The sequence below is a fragment of the Pelobates fuscus genome, chromosome 9 (genome assembly GCF_036172605.1).
Source record: "Pelobates fuscus isolate aPelFus1 chromosome 9, aPelFus1.pri, whole genome shotgun sequence".
Lineage (NCBI taxonomy): Eukaryota > Metazoa > Chordata > Amphibia > Anura > Pelobatidae > Pelobates > Pelobates fuscus.
Genome location: NC_086325.1, coordinates 14,819,421 through 14,839,242, shown reverse-complemented (window position 1 = coordinate 14,839,242; position 19,822 = coordinate 14,819,421). Strand labels below are relative to the sequence as shown.

At 47.0% G+C, this 19,822-nt stretch overlaps 1 protein-coding gene across 1 annotated transcript; it reads left to right on the top strand.

Moving 5' to 3' along the window:
• The first annotated feature begins 551 nt into the window (after window positions 1-551).
• On the top strand, window positions 552-19,601 carry LOC134572341 (tetraspanin-15-like). Its single transcript, XM_063431245.1, has 8 exons — window positions 552-1,032; window positions 11,311-11,496; window positions 11,789-11,863; window positions 12,033-12,128; window positions 13,358-13,474; window positions 14,390-14,437; window positions 17,845-17,961; window positions 18,129-19,601. The coding sequence occupies exons 1-8, from the start codon at window positions 946-948 to the stop codon at window positions 18,297-18,299; spliced, it is 897 nt and encodes a 298-aa protein (XP_063287315.1). The 5' UTR covers window positions 552-945; the 3' UTR covers window positions 18,300-19,601.
• The last annotated feature ends 221 nt before the right edge of the window (window positions 19,602-19,822 follow it).

The following is a 19,822-nucleotide window of genomic DNA, read 5'->3' as shown; positions in this document are numbered from 1 at the left end:
ATCTGCTCCCCATTCTCACACACACACACACATATACATATATATATATATATATATATATATATATATATATATTATACAGCTATCTGCTCCCCATTCTCACACACACAGCAATCTGCTCCCCATTCTCTCTCTCACACACACACACACACACACACACACAGCTATCTGCTCTCCATTCTCATACATACAGCCATCTGTCCCCATTCACACTCAGCTATCTGCTCTCCATTCTCATATAGCCATCTGTCCCCATTCACACACAGCTATCTGCTCCCCATTCTCTCACTCACACACACATATATATATATATATATATTATACAGCTATCTGCTCCCAATTCTCACACACACAGCTATCTGCTCTCCATTCTCATACATACAGCCATCTGTCCCCATTCACACACAGCAATCTGCTCTCAAGTTTATCTCGATCTTCCAGCTGATTCTGTTTCCTGTCTCCTCCTCCCCCTGACTCAGTCCTGCACCTGATCCTAGCTCCCCCCATGACACATTCCCCCCTCCCTCTCTCTCTCCCCATGTTATGTTATTCCCTCCCAAGTCACACACTCCCACACACACAGCTTTCTCCTGGGGATTTAACCGCTCACACTGCAGGATACATTGTATATATTACACACACACACACACAGCCTATATTACACACATTGATATTGTATATTAAATATACTGCCCATATTACACTCAGTACACACAGTATACACACAGCCCATATTACACCCAGTACACACAGCCCATATTACACCCAGTACACACAGTATACACACAGCCCATATTACACCCAGTACACACAGTGTACACACAGCCCATATTACACCCAGTACACACAGTATACACACAGCCCATATTACACTCAGCACACACAGCCCATATTACACCCAGTACACATAGTGTACACACAGTCCATATACCAGATTTGTTTCTGATGGAGTCTGGAGAGGTTCGCTATTGCTCCAGGTTTCCTTACCTGTTCCTGAAATTCACTCTCATCGTGTACAGCACCATCTTCTGGGTGAGTACACATTGGGGGGTTCTGTGGGGTACGCTGTATTCTGGGCATATTGTGGGATATGCTGTATTCTGGGCATATTGTAGGACGCGCTGTATTCTGGGCATATTGTGGGACGCGCTGTATTCTGGGCATATTGTGGGACGCGCTGTATTCTGGGCATATTGTGGGACGCGCTGTATTCTGGGCATATTGTGGGACGCGCCGTATTCTGGGCATATTGTAGGACACGCTGTATTCTGGGCATATTGTGGGACGCGCTGTATTCTGGGCATATTGTGGGACGCGCCGTATTCTGGGCATATGGTGGGACGCGCCGTATTCTGGGCATATGGTGGGACGCGCCGTATTCTGGGCATATGGTGGGACGCGCCGTATTCTGGGCATATGGTGGGACGCGCCGTATTCTGGGCATATGGTGGGACGCGCCGTATTCTGGGCATATGGTGGGACGCGCCGTATTCTGGGCATATGGTGGGACGCGCCGTATTCTGGGCATATGGTGGGACGCGCCGTATTCTGGGCATATGGTGGGACGCGCCATATTCTGGGCATATGGTGGGACGCGCCGTATTCTGGGCATATTGTGGGGTACCCTGTATTCTGGGCATATGGTGGGAAACACTGTATTCTGGGCATATGGTGGGGTATTATTATTATTATTATTATTATTATTATTATTATTATTATTATTTATATGGCACCAGCAAATTCTGCAGCGCTGTACAATGGGGTACACTGTATTCTGTTGGGTACAGTGTGTATAATGTGGGGTACAATATAATATTTGGGGGTAGTGTGCATATTGTGGGGTACACTGTATATAATGTGGGGTAAAGCATTTTCAGTGAGACAAAATACGCATAATGTTGGGTACGTTTTGGTATGTTGAAAGGGCAGTGATAAGGTTGTGTGGGTTCTAGGTACTTTCTGATTCATAAAGCCCTGTTTGTGGGTTTGAATGTAATGTCTTATAGTGCGTTCTCTCATTTGTAAAATATGAAAAGTAGTTGATTGATGGAATGTCTTCCCTGTGTCTGAAAGGTCCGTGTGTGTCTTTTTCAAATAAATCTTTAGAAATTATGCAAAATATGATATCTTCCGAAAGAGCCAGAAATACCAGTAAAACGGGCTGAGCCAGTCACCAAATTCTAACCGGCGTCATTTCTTACATCATGTTATCCCCTACCAACCCTGCTGGAGGGCTGTGCCATGAATCCACTGTTTTTTCCATCATGGCAATCCCTGTTACAGTAAAGGTTTTTTATTTTTTTTTCCATGTCACCCCTTATCATCACCTCGCTTAGGTGTGTCTTATCAGTTGTGTATTTATTATAGCTTTTTGTAGTACAAACACGAACCTTCCCTTATATAATCCAGCAACCTGTTTGATAAAACCTGCTTGTAGAGAGAGGAGCTGTGTTTGGTTTAACATCAGACATTGCAACGTTTTAACCCTTCACTTTCAGCACTGTGTCCTAGACTTGCAGGTTTTTGGGGGGGGCCAAACTGCAGTACATCCGAATTTGGTCGAATCAGGTGATCAGTTAAAGGGACACTGTAAGCACCCAGAATACTCAGCTCATTGAAGTGGTCTGGGTGTAGCGTCCCATCACCCTTAACCCTGAGCATAAACTGCAATAATTACCTGCTAGGGTTAACTCCTCCTCTAGTGGCTATCTACCAGACAGCCACTAGAGGGACTTCCAGATCATTAGCCAACTTTTATTCGCCTAAATGATGCTGGACGTCCTCACGCTATGCCTAGGAAAGCATTGTATGGTGAAATCCTAATGCGAGTTTGTCAATGCCACGCATGCCTATTAGGTCTCCCCCAGGGGGTGGGGGGGGCTTGACTGAGGGGCTTGTTGCTCTGGCACTATAGTTTCTCTTTAAATTCCCAAACTCTTAGCCCAAATGTACCCGAATCATGAACCAACAGAACCGCGCAATCCTGAACATGTTAAGGGGGTCACGATTCAGAGTTACGCATGTAGAGCCAAAAAAAAGAGATGATTGATGGCTAGCGGCAAAAAATTGTGATTTTCTTCACAGATGAAATGAGAAGAATAACGGGGGGGAGGAATGAAACCGTGAAATATATATATATATATATATATAGAGAGAGAGAGAGAGTTTTTTTTTTTTTTTACTGTTCTAACTCCATTTTCCCCGCTGTTGGTTTGGTTTTCTCACTTGATCTGTGACCCAAATCGGTGTACAGCAAAAACGTTATATGGTGTTTAGTTTGCAGCACACTGGCCAATTTTTGCACCTTTTTTATTCTCCAGATTCAGTTTCTGATTCTAAATCTCAGTTTCAAAATTCTGCAGAGTCGAACAGACAATTGGCTAAAATTCTAATGTCCTGAAAAAATGTAAGTTTCCGGGGGAAAAAAGGTTTGTCTTTCCATTCTAACAATAAATTTTTTTTTGTCGTAAACAAGACTGGGGGAGGGCGCAGTCAGGAAATGTCCTATCTGTACAGCCCCATCACAACATGATCAAGCAGGCTCGGGATAACCTACTGTGATAATGTAAAGATCAAGGACTCCCTCACAGCCCTCCCTGAGGGGCTGATCAGGTCCTGGCATGTGAGGGACCCAGTGAAATTCCTGGAGGGTGAGGGGACAGGTAGCAGGAGAACAAGAGGTTTATAATCAATATCTTAATGTATGATCAGCTACAGTATGCAGGCTGGATATGTCGCCCCACCGTGTGGAATTCTGTATGGCACATGGCCCACTGTTCTGAAACATTTATAAAGGAACAGGCCCTGTCAGTAGTGTCCCATCTCAACTGGTGGTAGGAAAGAGCCCTGGGCCTTCCATCCTGCGTGTCTGTCCAAACACTCTGCTGTCTGTCCATGAAAGGCACCATCACTCTATGACCGGTAGAGACCCGTCTGGTGCTCTTCAGAAATAGTTTTCTCCTATTTCGAGGTATTTTCTGACAGTCTAGGTAGGAGTTTGTGTTTGAGTTTGTCTGGCCAGCTTGTGTGTTTGGTTATTACTAAATAAACAGTAACCGCACTCCTCCAACTGAGCTAAATGGGTGCAAAACCAAACTAGGGACCAGCACTACCTCCGTGCATTAGGCAGCCTAAAAAGGAAAAAGGTTTGGGCACACCAGAGCTTATAAACAGGCACATTTATTGGGACAAAATATACTGCGCCATGTTTGAACCCAGCAGTGGGTCTGTGACAAAGATCTACATCTTGGTTGAAACGTTGCTCTGTACATTTTGTCCAAATAAATGTTCCTGTTTATGAACTCTGGTGTGCTGCACATTCTTTCTGTTTGGAGTGTTTTGGGTTGTGTCAGTTCTGACCAGCCTAGGTGTTTGGTTGTGTCTAGTCCTGCCAGCCTGGGTGGTTGCCTTTTCCAGTATGGGTGTTTGATCATCGCCTAATCACCCCTATCTTAGTCGTTGGCATATCCATGCCTAGCATTTTTTGGGGCGGAGCCTGGCCTGCGCGAGAAGCTGGCTGTCACCCCCATAAGGTCTGCTCAGTCACTGTTTGTTGTGTTCAGCCCAGGCTGTTTGTCCCCGTTCCAGCATTCTGGGTGTTTGCTCGTTCTTGGTCGGGCTGTCACCTGTAGCAATCAGTTGAGTTCCTGGGGAAGGAAGGTGTGGTCCTTTCTATTACAAAGGGCCATACCTGGGAGCATTCTAAATGAGCCTTGCCCCAGACTCTTCAATGCTTTAACCCTTTACTTGCTCCATGACTGAGCGTTTTTGCTGTAACTCAAAATACAAACTATACTAATGCCAGCCTCATGTACAACCTAACATTAATCAGACACAGAGGAGTGCAGTTAGGAAGGTTTATCAGTATATAATAAGGGCGTTTCAACTCTTCCGTAGAATTCATCCTGTGCGCTGTACCTCGTTCAATGTGTCTTGTAATGGGATGCTTAAACAGGAACTGTCACTTGTCTGGAATTACCATCATTGATTTAAACATTCAAAAAATAACTTGTGTCAACCTTCTTCAGGATCAAACGTTTTTATTTAAAATTAATATTAAAATCATAATGCAATTCAGACAAGGCACAGGCAAGGCCCACAATGCAAATGAAGAGAAGAAATGGAAACATTGTTTCGTTTCTCCTCCTCTCTGTATGCTCTCTCTCTCTATGCGGAGTGCTAGGTGCAATGGGCGGAGCTTATAACAATGATTGACAGGGAGCGAAGGTGGAGGTGCCAGTTACAGGATAAAGAGCTATATGGGTTTCTAGATTTAATTTACTTTTCCGTGCCTTACCCCATAAATATTAGTTAAATATAGAGGTAAGTAAACCATATTAAAAATCCTTGCATAAAGTGCACACAAGTGGATGTACGAGGGAGCTCTGTAGAAAGGGGTCGGCCGCCCACCAGGAACAATAAAATCTAGAAATCCACAGGCATCACAACGTGGGGTGAAAAGAAGAACTAGTGTTTATTGTGGATTAATTAAGACGAACAGGACACAATGTTTTGGCCGTGAGGACTTATGGTACATGATTAATGTCTCACATGTGAAGTGACAGTTTCCCTTTAATGGGAGGGATCCTTCTTTTCCTCTGTGTAACCCTATACATTCTATTCTAAGTTACAGATAAAGTTCTAAAAACGAGTCTCTACATCATATAAAGAACTGATCTGTAAACCACTTCTTTTCGTATTTAGATTGACACGTGCAATGTATCATTGCTGTAACCAGCTACAAAAGCTCTGACATAAATATATTACATCGCAAGGTGTTTCATAAAAATGGCAAAACTATCAAAGAATAACGATCCCATAAACCAACCTAGTCTGTGATAACCGCGTCAAAAGCAGTGAGTTCGGGGGGCGGGGCCGGTCCGCCATGCTGACCGGTCGCATGGCGGATGGGCTCCTGAGAAATCCGACATCGGAGGCAACATAGGCGGTCATCCAAACCCGCAACCAGCGAGAAACGACTCACACAGCGGTGGGAAGGGTAGCGGACCCCGAGATCGGGAGTTCCGGATCCCACACGGGCAGCACGGGACTTCGGAGGCCGCGGCCTACTTTAGGGGGAGCGGGGTGGACGGCCGCTGCCCTGTCTCCCTACTATACTGCCCCACGCTGGAGTGCTTAATGCCTGCCGGTCCTGTTCCCCCCCCCTCTGGGCCGGGGGGGTCATCCTGGTCCACACTGGGGCGCACTCAAACTGACCTGCAAGAAGACTACAAGGCGCCAGGCACACAAGGCCCAAACCCACAATGGCGGCGGTTCAGAGCACCTACACTACTGCCCCTGCGATATGGAGCCACAACAGCCGTCTGAATGCAGATACGGCGACCGCACCGGACCCAGGACAAAGGGAAAGCTGCAGCCTCTCAGCATGACACTTGGGTGGGAGCAACACACAGCCCACAAGTGAGCTTGGAGTTTGCACCTGGGCAGATCTACAATGGCAACCCACATGATTACTCCCACACCCAGGAGAGCGAACTCACCAGCCCAATGCGCCACAGCAGCCACTCACCCGACCAGGGAATCAGTAGAGGGCACAGCTCGTCACCACCCTTTCAAGCCACAGCCGCAAATCGGGGAGCCGTAAGGCTACACACACGGCAAGCACTGCTGGAGCTGAGTCCCATCGCTGGGGATGGCTAGCAGTCTATACTCTTCACTGTCAGCCCCCATCCTAAGGGACAAAACGGGACTTACCTAGGGCTTACACGGTTGGTGCCAGATGCCCCTTTCTCACCCTCTCAGCAGAACAGTATGTCTTCACACGAGACCCCACTCTCAAGCTGCATACCCCACTATGCTGTATTACTATTGTTCTAGGCAACTTGTATGAGCAAATGTTCTAAGCGACTGTGACAAGCTAATGTTATCTACAAAGAGTTTAACGCTGATATAATCGTCTGTTTAATAGATTACTAACGTATGCATAAAATTGCCTAGTTTAGCATGTTCAACAAAAATATAATCGTCTGTTTAATAGATTACTAACGTATGCATAAAATTGCCTAGTTTAGCATGTTCACAAAACAATCTATAACATACCAAAATAACGTGATCTAAGCCTGTTCATAAATATAAAAATAGTGCATTGTACTATCATACCCTAATGCTTTCCATGTTATCACCCTTTGTCTTGAAATATGCATGCGGATTGCCTTTGGGGTACCACGTGCCTGTCTGTTACCACCATATGCACTGCAAAAATAAAGAATTCAAAAAAAAAAAAAAAAAAAAAAAAAAAAAAAAGCAGTGAGTTCATGGGACTGCGCGGTATAGCAAATTGCAGAAAATGGGAGAATCTATTGCTGCTACCAGCCTACTCTATAGCTCTAATCATGGATTTTGCAGTGTTGGCTGCTTCATAGCAGAGGCCGCTAGGATGGGTGCCTAAGGTGCCCACTTATAGCACAGAAGGAGGGGATTCGTTTATTACTGTGGCAAGGATCATGGAATCCTTGGGCCATACCGTCCCGCACCATCTGATCACTTACATCGTTTCCTGAAGTCTCTGGAACTAACTGGAGGACTTTCCTACATGTTAGGATTCTATTCCACCTATAACGAAGTAACAAATATTCTCCAAAGTTTTTGTCCTATAATCTAACCTAATGGTTCCCAAACCTTTTAGGTTCAAGGCACCCTTTATGGAGAGAAAAAACAGGTCGCAAGAGTATTCTGAGAACGGACAGCAACTGAAATAGCCTGCCCTACGGTAGGTCCCCGCTCAGAACTCAAGCTGGTTTTAGCTCATCTTGTGCCATTACAGAGAGAACATATCTGAAGCATATCAGACTGGTCCCACCCATACGGGTAGTCCAGATCCGAAATGCCAGCAAGTTCTCTCTGCACGAGAGATACAGCAACCCCAGACGATCGTTTCAGCCTTGTTAGGCATCATCAGTGAGGCCTGATATTTCAATATTTTTCCAAGGCGCCCCAAGTCAAAACAAATTCTAGGTAGTATGTATGTACAGCGCTGCAGCATATACTGGCCCCCTGTTCAGCAGAAATGTTTCCCGGTCAGGGGCTGATTCAGAACCTAATCTCGGGAAGGGCACTGGTAGATTATTTAAAGAAACAATCTAGGCACAATAACCACTACAGCACTCTGTAGTGGTTATGGTGCGAGGAGTGCCATGGTTCCCTCCCAGGGTAAGTAGTCAAACTGTTTCAGAACAGTTTGACAATTTACCTGGGATCTTCCGGGATTGGGGCTGTAGTGTGTGGTGAAGTGTTTGTGACAGGTGAGGGGTGCAGTGTATGTGTGAGGGGTACAGTGTGTGTGTGTGTGTGGGGGGGGGGTTATTGTGGGCCTGCGGGGGCAGGAGGGCAGATAAATATATATTTTACCTTTTTTTATTTTTATTAAATAATTTTCAGATCCCCCCCCTTCTTATCTTTGCCTTGTACTATTGAACCTCCCAGGCAATCTATTGTGGTCCGGTGGTGAGAGTGAACTCTGACAGCTCCTGAGGCTAGAGTTCACTCTCATGAGATTTGGAGCGTTGCCGTGGTAACCGTGGCAACGCTCCGAGCTCGCAAGATGAGAACCCGGCGGAGCTGCAGGTTAGAGCTCCTTCATAGAGCTTGTGGGTCTCTTCTCCCGGTCAGTCCCATGATACCCTGTAACAGTGTGTGGGTATGTGGCATTCTCTCCAGGTCAGTCCCATGATACCCTGTAATAGTGTGTGGGTATGGGGCATTCTCTCCAGGTCAGTCCCATGATACCCTGTAATAGTGTGTGGGTATGGGGCATTCTCTCCAGGTCAGTCCCATGATACCCTGTAATAGTGTGTGGGTATGGGGCATTCTCTCCAGGGCAGTCCCATGATACCCTGTAATAGTGTGTGGGTATGGGGCATTCTCTCCAGGTCAGTCCCATGATACCCTGTAACAGTGTGTGGGTATGGGGCATTCTCTCCAGGTCAGTCCCATGATACCCTGTAATAGTGTGTGGGTATGGGGCATTCTCTCCAGGTCAGTCCCATGATATCCTGTAATAGTGTGTGGGTATGGGGCATTCTCTCCAGGTCAGTCCCATGATACCCTGTAATAGTGTGTGGGTATTGGGCATTCTCTCCAGGGCAGTCCCATGATACCCTGTAATAGTGTGTGGGTATGGGGCATTCTCTCCAGGTCAGTCCCATGATACCCTGTAACAGTGTGTGGGTATGGGGCATTCTCTCCAGGTCAGTCCCATGATACCCTGTAATAGTGTGTGGGTATGGGGCATTCTCTCCAGGTCAGTCCCATGATACCCTGTAATAGTGTGTGGGTATGGGGCATTCTCTCCAGGTCAGTCCCATGATACCCTGTAACCGTGTGTGGGTATGGGGCATTCTCTCCAGGTCAGTCCCATGATACCCTGTAATAGTGTGTGGGTATGGGGCATTCTCTCCAGGTCAGTCCCATGATACCCTGTAATAGTGTGTGGGTATGGGGCATTCTCTCCAGGTCAGTCCCATGATACCCTGTAATAGTGTGTGGGTATGGGGCATTCTCTCCAGGGCAGTCCCATGATACCCTGTAATAGTGTGTGGGTATGGGGCATTCTCTCCAGGTCAGTCCCATGATACCCTGTAACAGTGTGTGGGTATGGGGCATTCTCTCCAGGTCAGTCCCATGATACCCTGTAATAGTGTGTGGGTATGGGGCATTCTCTCCAGGTCAGTCCCATGATACCCTGTAATAGTGTGTGGGTATGGGGCATTCTCTCCAGGTCAGTCCCATGATACCCTGTAACAGTGTGTGGGTATGGGGCATTCTCTCCAGGTCAGTCCCATGATACCCTGTAATAGTGTGTGGGTATGGGGCATTCTCTCCAGGTCAGTCCCATGATACCCTGTAATAGTGTGTGGGTATGGGGCATTCTCTCCAGGTCAGTCCCATGATAGCCTGTAACAGTGTGTGGGTATGGAGCATTCTCTCCAGGTCAGTCCCATGATACCCTGTAACAGTGTGTGGGTATGGGGAATTCTCTCCAGGTCAGTCCCATGATACCCTGTAACAGTGTGTGGGTATGGGGCATTCTCTCCAGGTCAGTCCCATGATACCCTGTAACAGTGTGTGGGTATAGGGCATTCTCGCTAGGTCAGTCCCATGATGCCCTGTGATAGCGTGTGGGTATGGAGCATTCTCTCCAGGTCAGTCCCATGATGCCCTGTGATAGTGTGTGGGTATGGGGCATTCTCTCCAGGTCAGTCCCATGATACCCTGTAACAGTGTGTGGGTATGGGGCATTCTCTCCAGGTCAGTCCCATGATACCCTGTAATAGTGTGTGGGTATGGGGCATTCTCTCCAGGTCAGTCCCATGATACCCTGTAACAGTGTGTGGGTATGGGGCATTCTCTCCAGGTCAGTCCCATGATGCCCTGTGATAGTGTGTGGGTATGGAGCATTCTCTCCAGGTCAGTCCCATGATGCCCTGTGATAGTGTGTGGGTATGGAGCATTCTCTCCAGGTCAGTCCCATGATGCCCTGTGATAGTGTGTGGGTATGGAGCATTCTCTCCAGGTCAGTCCCATGATGCCCTGTGATAGTGTGTGGGTATGGAGCGGTCTCTCCTCCAGGTCAGTCACTTGATATCCTGTATCTGCCTATAAAATACTATTCAATGCCTGTCGCGGCATCTCTGTGAAATAATCTTTTTGTTGCTAAGGAAATGATAAATTAGTTGGCGTGCTCTTTCTACTTCTGTGTTGTTGTCAGTTGAGGTGGGGTGGGTAGCCGGTTTGTCTCCGTGTGACTTGCCTTAAAGTCACCATGTCACAAGGCAGCCACTTCCCTATGTGCTGGTTTACACTGAGGGCGGCGAAAATGTTTGTTTAACCCCTTAAGGACCAAACTTCTGGAATAAAAGGGAATCATGACATGTCACACGTCATGTGTCCTTAAGGGGTTAAGGAATGGAATAAACTGATTCTAGATCCGCTGATAGATAATGAGCCTTGTTATCTTCCAAGGAGTAATTAGTGGTGGTCAGTTTTGTAATTAGAAATATTATGAGGAGTATCTACAAATAATGAAAATGAGGCTGTTTCTGGAAAAGGTAGACGAGATATTCTAGATGTGTGTTTCAGGGGGGGATTGTAGAAATGTTGGGAGGGTTTGAACTAGTTCCAGAATTGTTCAGGTATTGACTCTAGAAGTGTTGGGATGTTGGCAAGGGCTGAGTTTATATGTTTTAGGATAGAATTTACAACAATACATTAATGTCTGAACACAGAGACACATTTTTTTTGAGAAGTTGCATAATTTGCATAGCTCTCACTGTTTGACCTCTTTCCTCGTAGCTAATCGGAGCCTTTGTGCTGGCTGTTGGGATCTACGCCGAGGTAGAAAGGCAGAAATACAAGACTCTACATGGCGCCTTCCTGGCTCCAGCCGTCATACTCATCCTCCTTGGGCTCGTCATGTTTGCTGTATCCTTTATTGGTGTCCTGGCCTCGCTCCGAGATAACCTGTGCCTTCTGCATGTGGTAAGTACATTGCTGTGGAGGGTATATGGATTGGGGTTTCTAGGGAACATGGCCGATATTTTAGCAATCTGTGTGGAATGTTTGGTAGCGAATTGTGGAAAGTCGATAGACGGAAGGGAACCAGCCTTAGGAAAGACTAAATATTGTCTGAAATGTCTTTTAAAAGCTTTCCCATCAGATTTGTAATTAAGACAGGTTTTAAATGTATCCTATGTTTTCCTACACCTTGTCTTCTCGAGTCCTCATGCTCTACCCTTTTCACGGTGTTGGACTCCCCTTTGTGTCTTTGCAGTTCATGTATACTTTGGGGGTCTGCCTTATCCTGGAACTCACGGGAGGCATCATTGCCTTAATCTTCAGAAATCAGGTGAGGAACCCGTACTGTGTATTACAGAGCTCCTTCTTATAAAATCTATGAAGATCAATTGTCCTGGTCTCAGAGAAGACTCTGCCTATCCTACATGTAGACTGCATTGCTATCCTCAACCCATCCACGGTCCGTACCATTCTCATATCATCTCTCTTCTTCCTGGCAGACGATGGACCTCCTGAATAAAAACATTGTTAGGGGAATTTCTAATTATTACGATGATCTCGACTTCAAAAATATCATGGACTTTGTACAGAAACAGGTGAGCACACACATGTATTATTATTATTACAGCCACACTGCAGTGCTACAAACAGAACACATGCTTGTTTGTGAATTAATGGATGTACGTTTAGATTACTTGATTGAATAATCACAAATAACCAAGATGTATCCTTATATTTATGGTGTACACTATATATTTTATTTGTTTGGTTATATGTACAGTACTTGGTTTGAGCAATACACATAGAAGTATTGATATTTATGGAGGGCTGTAGTGGTTGCGGTGGTTAATTTTGACAATAACCAGGATATTTAGACCATATTTACACATCTGGAGAGGTACGTGTGTCACTTATCTGGACGATATTTGGTTTGAAGCAGCAGCCCTGTCTGCCAATGTTCTTTAAACCCAGAACAGCGCAGGGTGTACGATCAGCACCTGTGCAGCACTGTCCAACATTAAAACCTGCTCTGAATTGAAAGAGATTTGAAAAAAATATAAAAATAGTGTTAATAAAAAATAAAATCCTTTTGTCTACAGGCAGTGAAGTAGCTCAGTTGATTGAGCGAGTCGCAGAATCTCAGTGACAAACGTCTCAGATAGATAAATAGATTTGCATACTGAGCTGGGTCTCTGTTGTAAAATAATGGGACCCATTACCCTCAATATACTGTGTCCTTCCTCGCCCCCGGTGAGGCCAACTGCTACTAGTCAAGCCTTGGTATTTACTAGCCACTGCAAGCCAGGAGGATCCATGGCGCGCTCACCAGATGTGGATCTGTACTTCCCAGGGTTACATTTTCACTGTGGCTTGTGGCAAGTGGAAGTTTTTGAGCACCTTAATATTGAGTCGCTTCCCTTCCAGGACCGGGGGCTTTTTTTGTCTTTAGAAACCAACTGATTGCTAGTCCTCTCTAATATGGGGATCCCAGGACCCCAAACAAAGAGGGTCACTTTCTCTTTATTGTTGATTGCAGGAAGGTATTTTACTTTTTTTTGGTTAATATATTTCTATTGAATATTTTATGCAAATCAATACAAAAGGGAACAGAAACAAGGGAAACCAAGTAGAGGGCAGGTTGTAAAAGCCACATTAATAATTATACGTATCTTTAATAATGTATTCAGTGGATTTTTAACCAATACATTTCTACAGGTGAACATTAATTCTCGCTGTTGTTTTTTGTCTTTTCTCGCGGCATGGTACGGTGAGCGCCATTTTCCTCTCTGCGCCGGGTTTTTCTTAACCTGCTGTTTATTTCCAGTTTAAGTGCTGTGGCGGCCAGGATTTCATGGACTGGGAAAAGAACCAGTATCACTCCTGCTCGGCCCCGGGGCCCCTCGCCTGTGGCGTTCCGTACACCTGCTGCATAAGTAATAAGGTGAGGTCCTCCCTCCTTGGACAGGGAATGGTGGGATATTTGAGACAGGAGAGAGGCCATTTTACTGGAGATGCAATGTGGAACCTTAATACAGTTTGAGGGAATCCTATGCTCCAGACTCTGAATAATAATCATAATTCTGAAATTAAACCCAATCTTCTCTGAAAATAACATTAATGATGTCAGTAATAAGTGTGCCCTGGCCTCTCTGAGAATAACGAGATGTGTTTAATAATAATATCTGTTATAGGCCCTGTGGCGGACCGCCTGGCACCACGACTGGGTGCCTCCGCCAATTGCTGCTTCCTAGTACCTCCGAGTACTCCTAAGCACTCCCCCAGACACCATAACAACCCTGGACTCAAGACCAGGATCCAGCTTTCAGTGGGTAGACCTCTCCTAGTCCAGAGAGCGCTAGTGATTATAATCCAAGGGAGTATAATGGGTATAGCAATCACCAGACTGAATATAGCTGATTCACATCCCCTGATAGCCCCAATCTGGGGGACAAACATATCCAAAAATCACCCAGATCAGTTCAGGGGTTCAGGATTTCCATGGAAGTCATAATTTTGACCGACCGTGCACATGGTCCTATGCCCAAAACAGTTCCAGCGAATTAGGGCTAACGGTCAATCTCTCCTTATGGAGTACAAAAGTACATAAATCATACACGTTATTAAAGGGCCTATAGTCTTTTGGCAAGAGGTTACCTTCGCCACAGGCCTGTCCCAGCCTCTTTGAGAATAACAAGATGTGTTTAATAATAATGGCGGTAATAAACCTGTTCTGGCCTCTCTGAGAATAACGAGATGTGTTTATTAATGATCACTGGTGCCAGAGCGATGTGTGTGAAATGCTCTGTATTTTGCAGAGCGATGTATGTGAAATGCTCTGTATTTTGCTTTTTTGCAGAGCGATGTGATGAACACAATGTGCGGTTATAAAGCCATGTCACAGGATGTAAGTAATGCTCAGTTCTTGCTGGCTGCTCTCTTATCTACCTTTAACCAATCTTTATTTCTGACTTGTCTCTCCCTTTACTAGCGCTCTCTCTCTTTTACTCTCTCTGTCCCCTCCGACAAAACGACTGTTTTCTCTATTACTCTAACCATCCTGGCACTTTCTTTCTGATTGTGCCTCTCTTGCGCGCTCTAACATCGCCGCTCTCTCTCTTGCGCGCTCTGACATCGCCGCTCTCTCTCGTGCGCTTTGACCTCGCCGCTCTGTCCATGCGCGCAAGCTGTCAGTCCCTGCTGTGCTCTGGCCCCGTCCTCAAAATCAGTTGCCTCCCAGAACTATGTGTGGTCTGGTTGCTGGGGGGAAAGTGTCTTGGATTGTTATACTGCTTATTTTGGCTACGAGGAAGGAATAGCGGAGATACCTATGCTAGGTATTGGAGCTCCGCTACAGCTCTAACCTCGCCGCGCTCTTTGTCTCTCTCGCTGATCTGGCCGCACTCTCTCTTGATAGCATTTCAGGCTCATCTTATAACCTGCAAAATAAAATTTAGCTTTTATTGCAGCTTTAAAAAATAAAATAAAAAAAGTCAACGTTTCAGTAGAAAACTAATCCGGACGAAGCATTATATCGGTGTATGCAGCCATCACGCTGCACACTCTCTCTCTCTCTCTCTCTCTCTCTCTCTCTGACCACTCCACATCACCTCTCTCTGAACATGCTGCACTCTCTCTCTGACCACGCTGCACTCTCATTTTTTCTCTGACCACGCTGCACTCTTTCTCTCTGACCACGCTGCACTCTTTCTCTCTGACCACGCTGCACTCTTTCTCTCTGACCACGCTGCACTCTTTCTCTCTGACCACGCTGCACTCTTTCTCTCTGACCACGCTGCACTCTCTTTCTCTCTGACCACGCTGCACTCTCTTTCTCTCTGACCACGCTGCACTCTCTTTCTCTCTGACCACGCTGCACTCTCTTTCTCTCTGACCACGCTGCACTCTCTTTCTCTCTGACCACGCTGCACTCTCTTTCTCTCTGACCACGCTGCACTCTCTTTCTCTCTGACCACGCTGCACTCTCTCTGACCACGCTGCACTCTCTCTCTCTGACCACGCTGCACTCTCTCTCTCTGACCACGCTGCACTCTCTCTCTCTGACCACGCTGCACTCTCTCTCTCTGACCACGCTGCACTCTCTCTCTCTGACCACGCTGCACTCTCTCTCTCTGACCACGCTGCACTCTCTCTCTCTGACCACGCTGCACTCTCTCTCTCTGACCACGCTGCACTCTCTCTCTCTGACCACGCTGCACTCTCTCTCTCTGACCACGCTGCACTCTCTCTCTCTGACCACGCTGCACTCTCTCTCTCTGACCACGCTGCACTCTCTCTCTCTGACCACGCTGCACTCTCTCTCTCTGACCACGCTGCACTCTCTCTCTCTGACCACGCTGCACTCTCTCTCTCTGACCACGCTGCACTCTCTCTCTCTGACCACGCTGCACTCTCTCTCTCTGACCATGCTGCACTCTCTCTCTCTGACCACGCTGCATTCTCTCTCTCTGACCACGCTGCACTCTCTCTCTCTCTGACCACGCTGCACTCTCTCTCTCTGACCACGCTGCACTCTCTCTCTCTCTGACCACGCTGCACTCTCTCTCTCTCTGACCACGCTGCACTCTCTCTCTCTGACCACGCTGCACTCTCTCTCTCTGACCACGCTGCACTCTCTCTCTCTGACCACGCTGCACTCTCTCTCTCTGACCACGCTGCACTCTCTCTCTCTGACCACGCTGCACTCTCTCTCTCTGACCACGCTGCACTCTCTCTCTCTGACCACGCTGCACTCTCTCTCTCTGACCACGCTGCACTCTCTCTCTCTGACCACGCTGCACGCTCTCTCTCTGACCACGCTGCACGCTCTCTCTCTGACCACGCTGCACTCTCTCTCTCTGACCACGCTGCACTCTCTCTCTCTGACCACGCTGCACTCTCTCTCTCTGACCACGCTGCACTCTCTCTCTCTGACCACGCTGCACTCTCTCTCTCTGACCACGCTGCACTCTCTCTCTCTCTCTCTGACCACGCTGCACTCTCTCTCTCTCTCTCTGACCACGCTGCACTCTCTCTCTCTCTGACCACGCTGCACTCTCTCTCTCTCTGACCACGCTGCACTCTCTCTCTCTCTGACCACGCTGCACTCTCTCTCTCTCTGACCACGCTGCACTCTCTCTCTCTCTGACCACGCTGCACTCTCTCTCTCTCTGACCACGCTGCACTCTCTCTCTCTCTCTGACCACGCTGCACTCTCTCTCTCTCTCTCTCTCTGACCACGCTGCACTCTCTCTCTCTCTCTGACCACGCTGCACTCTCTCTCTCTCTCTGACCACGCTGCACTCTCTCTCTCTCTCTCTCTGACCACGCTGCACTCTCTCTCTCTCTCTCTCTCTCTGACCACGCTGCACTCTCTCTCTCTCTCTCTCTGACCACGCTGCACTCTCTCTCTCTCTCTCTGACCACGCTGCACTCTCTCTCTCTCTCTCTGACCACGCTGCACTCTCTCTCTCTCTGACCACGCTGCACTCTCTCTCTCTCTGACCACGCTGCACTCTCTCTCTCTCTCTGACCACGCTGCACTCTCTCTCTCTCTCTGACCACGCTGCACTCTCTCTCTCTCTCTGACCACGCTGCACTCTCTCTCTCTCTCTGACCACGCTGCACTCTCTCTCTCTCTCTGACCACGCTGCACTCTCTCTCTCTCTCTGACCACGCTGCACTCTCTCTCTCTCTCTGACCACGCTGCACTCTCTCTCTCTCTCTCTGACCACGCTGCACTCTCTCTCTCTCTCTGACCACGCTGCACTCTCTCTCTCTCTGACCACGCTGCACTCTCTCTGACCACGCTGCACTCTCTCTCTCTCTGACCACGCTGCACTCTCTCTCTCTCTCTGACCTCGCTGCACTCTCTCTCTCTCTGACCACGCTGCACTCTCTCTCTCTCTGACCTCGCTGCACTCTCTCTGACCTCGCTGCACTCTCTCTGACCTCGCTGCACTCTCTCTGACCTCGCTGCACTCTCTCTGACCTCGCTGCACTCTCTCTGACCTCGCTGCACTCTCTCTGACCTCGCTGCACTCTCTCTGACCTCGCTGCACTCTCTCTGACCTCGCTGCACTCTCTCTGACCTCGCTGCACTCTCTCTGACCTCGCTGCACTCTCTCTGACCTCGCTGCACTCTCTCTGACCTCGCTGCACTCTCTCTGACCTCGCTACACTCTCTCTGACCTCGCTGCACTCTCTCTGACCAAGCTGCACTCTCTCTGACCAAGCTGCACTCTCTCTGACCAAGCTGCACTCTCTCTGACCAAGCTGCACTCTCCCTGATATCCCCATGTCTGTATGTTTCAGCGGCATTCTGCGCAGAGAACAATCTATGTTAGAGGCTGCACCAACGCGGTTATTCTCTGGTTCCTGGATAATTATACCATCATGGCTGGGGTGCTGCTAGGGATCCTCCTTCCGCAGGTGGGTTTAGAGGTGTTTCATTTTACAAGTTCTCTCAAATAAGCAAAGACTGCTGTCTGGGCTGAGCATATTTCAATATCCAGTTATCCGGCGAACTTTGCCTACGCTGTTCTTTTAATACCATTCTGTCTTTAGGTCCTTAATTTCTCTTTTTTTATGGTTCCTAGTTCCTTGGAGTCCTCCTCTCCCTCCTTTATGTGACACGAGTGCAGGATATCATCAGCGAATGGAACAATTCTGCAAATGTCCTCCTAACCGGAGAAGATTCCAAGCCGGAACTTGAGTTTTCCACTGTGGGATGTTGCCGTTGCTACCCGGGCGAGGAATCTGCCGCCTGAGGACCTCTAACTCCTCACAGCTCACTCTCAAATGTGGCCTTTAACACAACTGCACTAACAACTAAGATCAACCCTGGGGCTGGTCAGGGACACAACCACCTTCTCAGGTGTTACGGATGTAGTGATGATGTGTGGACTGCTTGTTGCGGTGTAGATCGTTTTTATCTCTGTACACTGTAACAACATATGACAATTTGGGAATTCTGTGGTGTCCACGCACTCCACTCCGCTGTCAGTGTTGACCAACACTGTGACGGCCTTTACTGAGGGTTCCAGGGGATATTGTTTAAATTAATTTAAAAGAATTCATCTCAAGTGTAAAGTAAAAATGAAGGTGTGACGTTTGGTCTTTCATTAGTCTGTTCTATGCGTCGGGTGCACTGATAAACAAAATGACTTGCCTCATCCGCTACGCAAGTAACGTCCTTCAGGAACAAAAAACAAAAAAAACATTTAAAAGAAACCTGACCGAGAAAACCGTGAATATCAAGAGTCTAAATGATACAGAAAAAGAAATCCCTGAATGTCCGTAACAGAGATGGGGACAACGGGCTTTATATTGCCCTCTCTCGGTTACTTTCATTCATTATATTATCCTCTTTTGGTTACTTCCATATGGTGGGTGATGGACGCTTAGGGCTGCCGTGTCCTGGGTTCCCATTCTAAGAAATGAGACCTTTGGCGAACGCCCTGTGACTGTCAGTGGACATTGAATACTTGAAACCAAACCTGGAATCTCGGAACCAACGCCACTCAGAGCGTCTTATCTTCTGGTTCCTCGTACAGATGTTAAGTCTTGGGGCAGAGTGATTTACTAAGCCGTGAAATGTTAACATTTCTGTATTATTCTGTAAAGCATCATTTCTAAGATGCACAACATGTTCCTGGGAATATCTTGAGTTACTGTAGGTATGAGCGCATCCACAAGCAGTTGGTCTTTCAGGGTGTCCACTTTATAATGATTTAGACTGTTATTCAGTGGCAGGAGAGGTTCTGTTTTTAAGATGAGTGAAGAATGTGCCATAGGATGCTGGCTGTGTTTGACAAAGATGGTTTTAGTGTTTACATTCACTTCGAGTGCAGCAGTTGCCTAAGTGTGGACCCGGACATGGTGTTCCCAGAAGCCTTACTACGTGTCCCACTTCTCCTTTCACACGTTAAATGTTTACATGGGACGGATGTGTCTCAGAGAGAGAATTAGCGTTTCTCATCAAAATAATATTCGTACTCAGGTGTAAAGTGCCAATAGCCCTTATAATCCAAGAGAGGGACATCTCGTTCTTATTAAAACCCCAATACATACCTGCTTCCTGTCTGTGAATAACTTTTAACATTGTACGCTATACACAGTGTATTCATCTCTACCGCACTGACCTCAGTTTAGTTCGTTTGGAATGTTTTTTCCATGCTCATAATCTGTTCATAAAACTTTTCTAATTATTTATCTACAAAAGTCACCATTAAAGTCTAAGAGAATAGACCGTGATCATTTGAAAAGGTTGTCCAAAATAATGATATACACA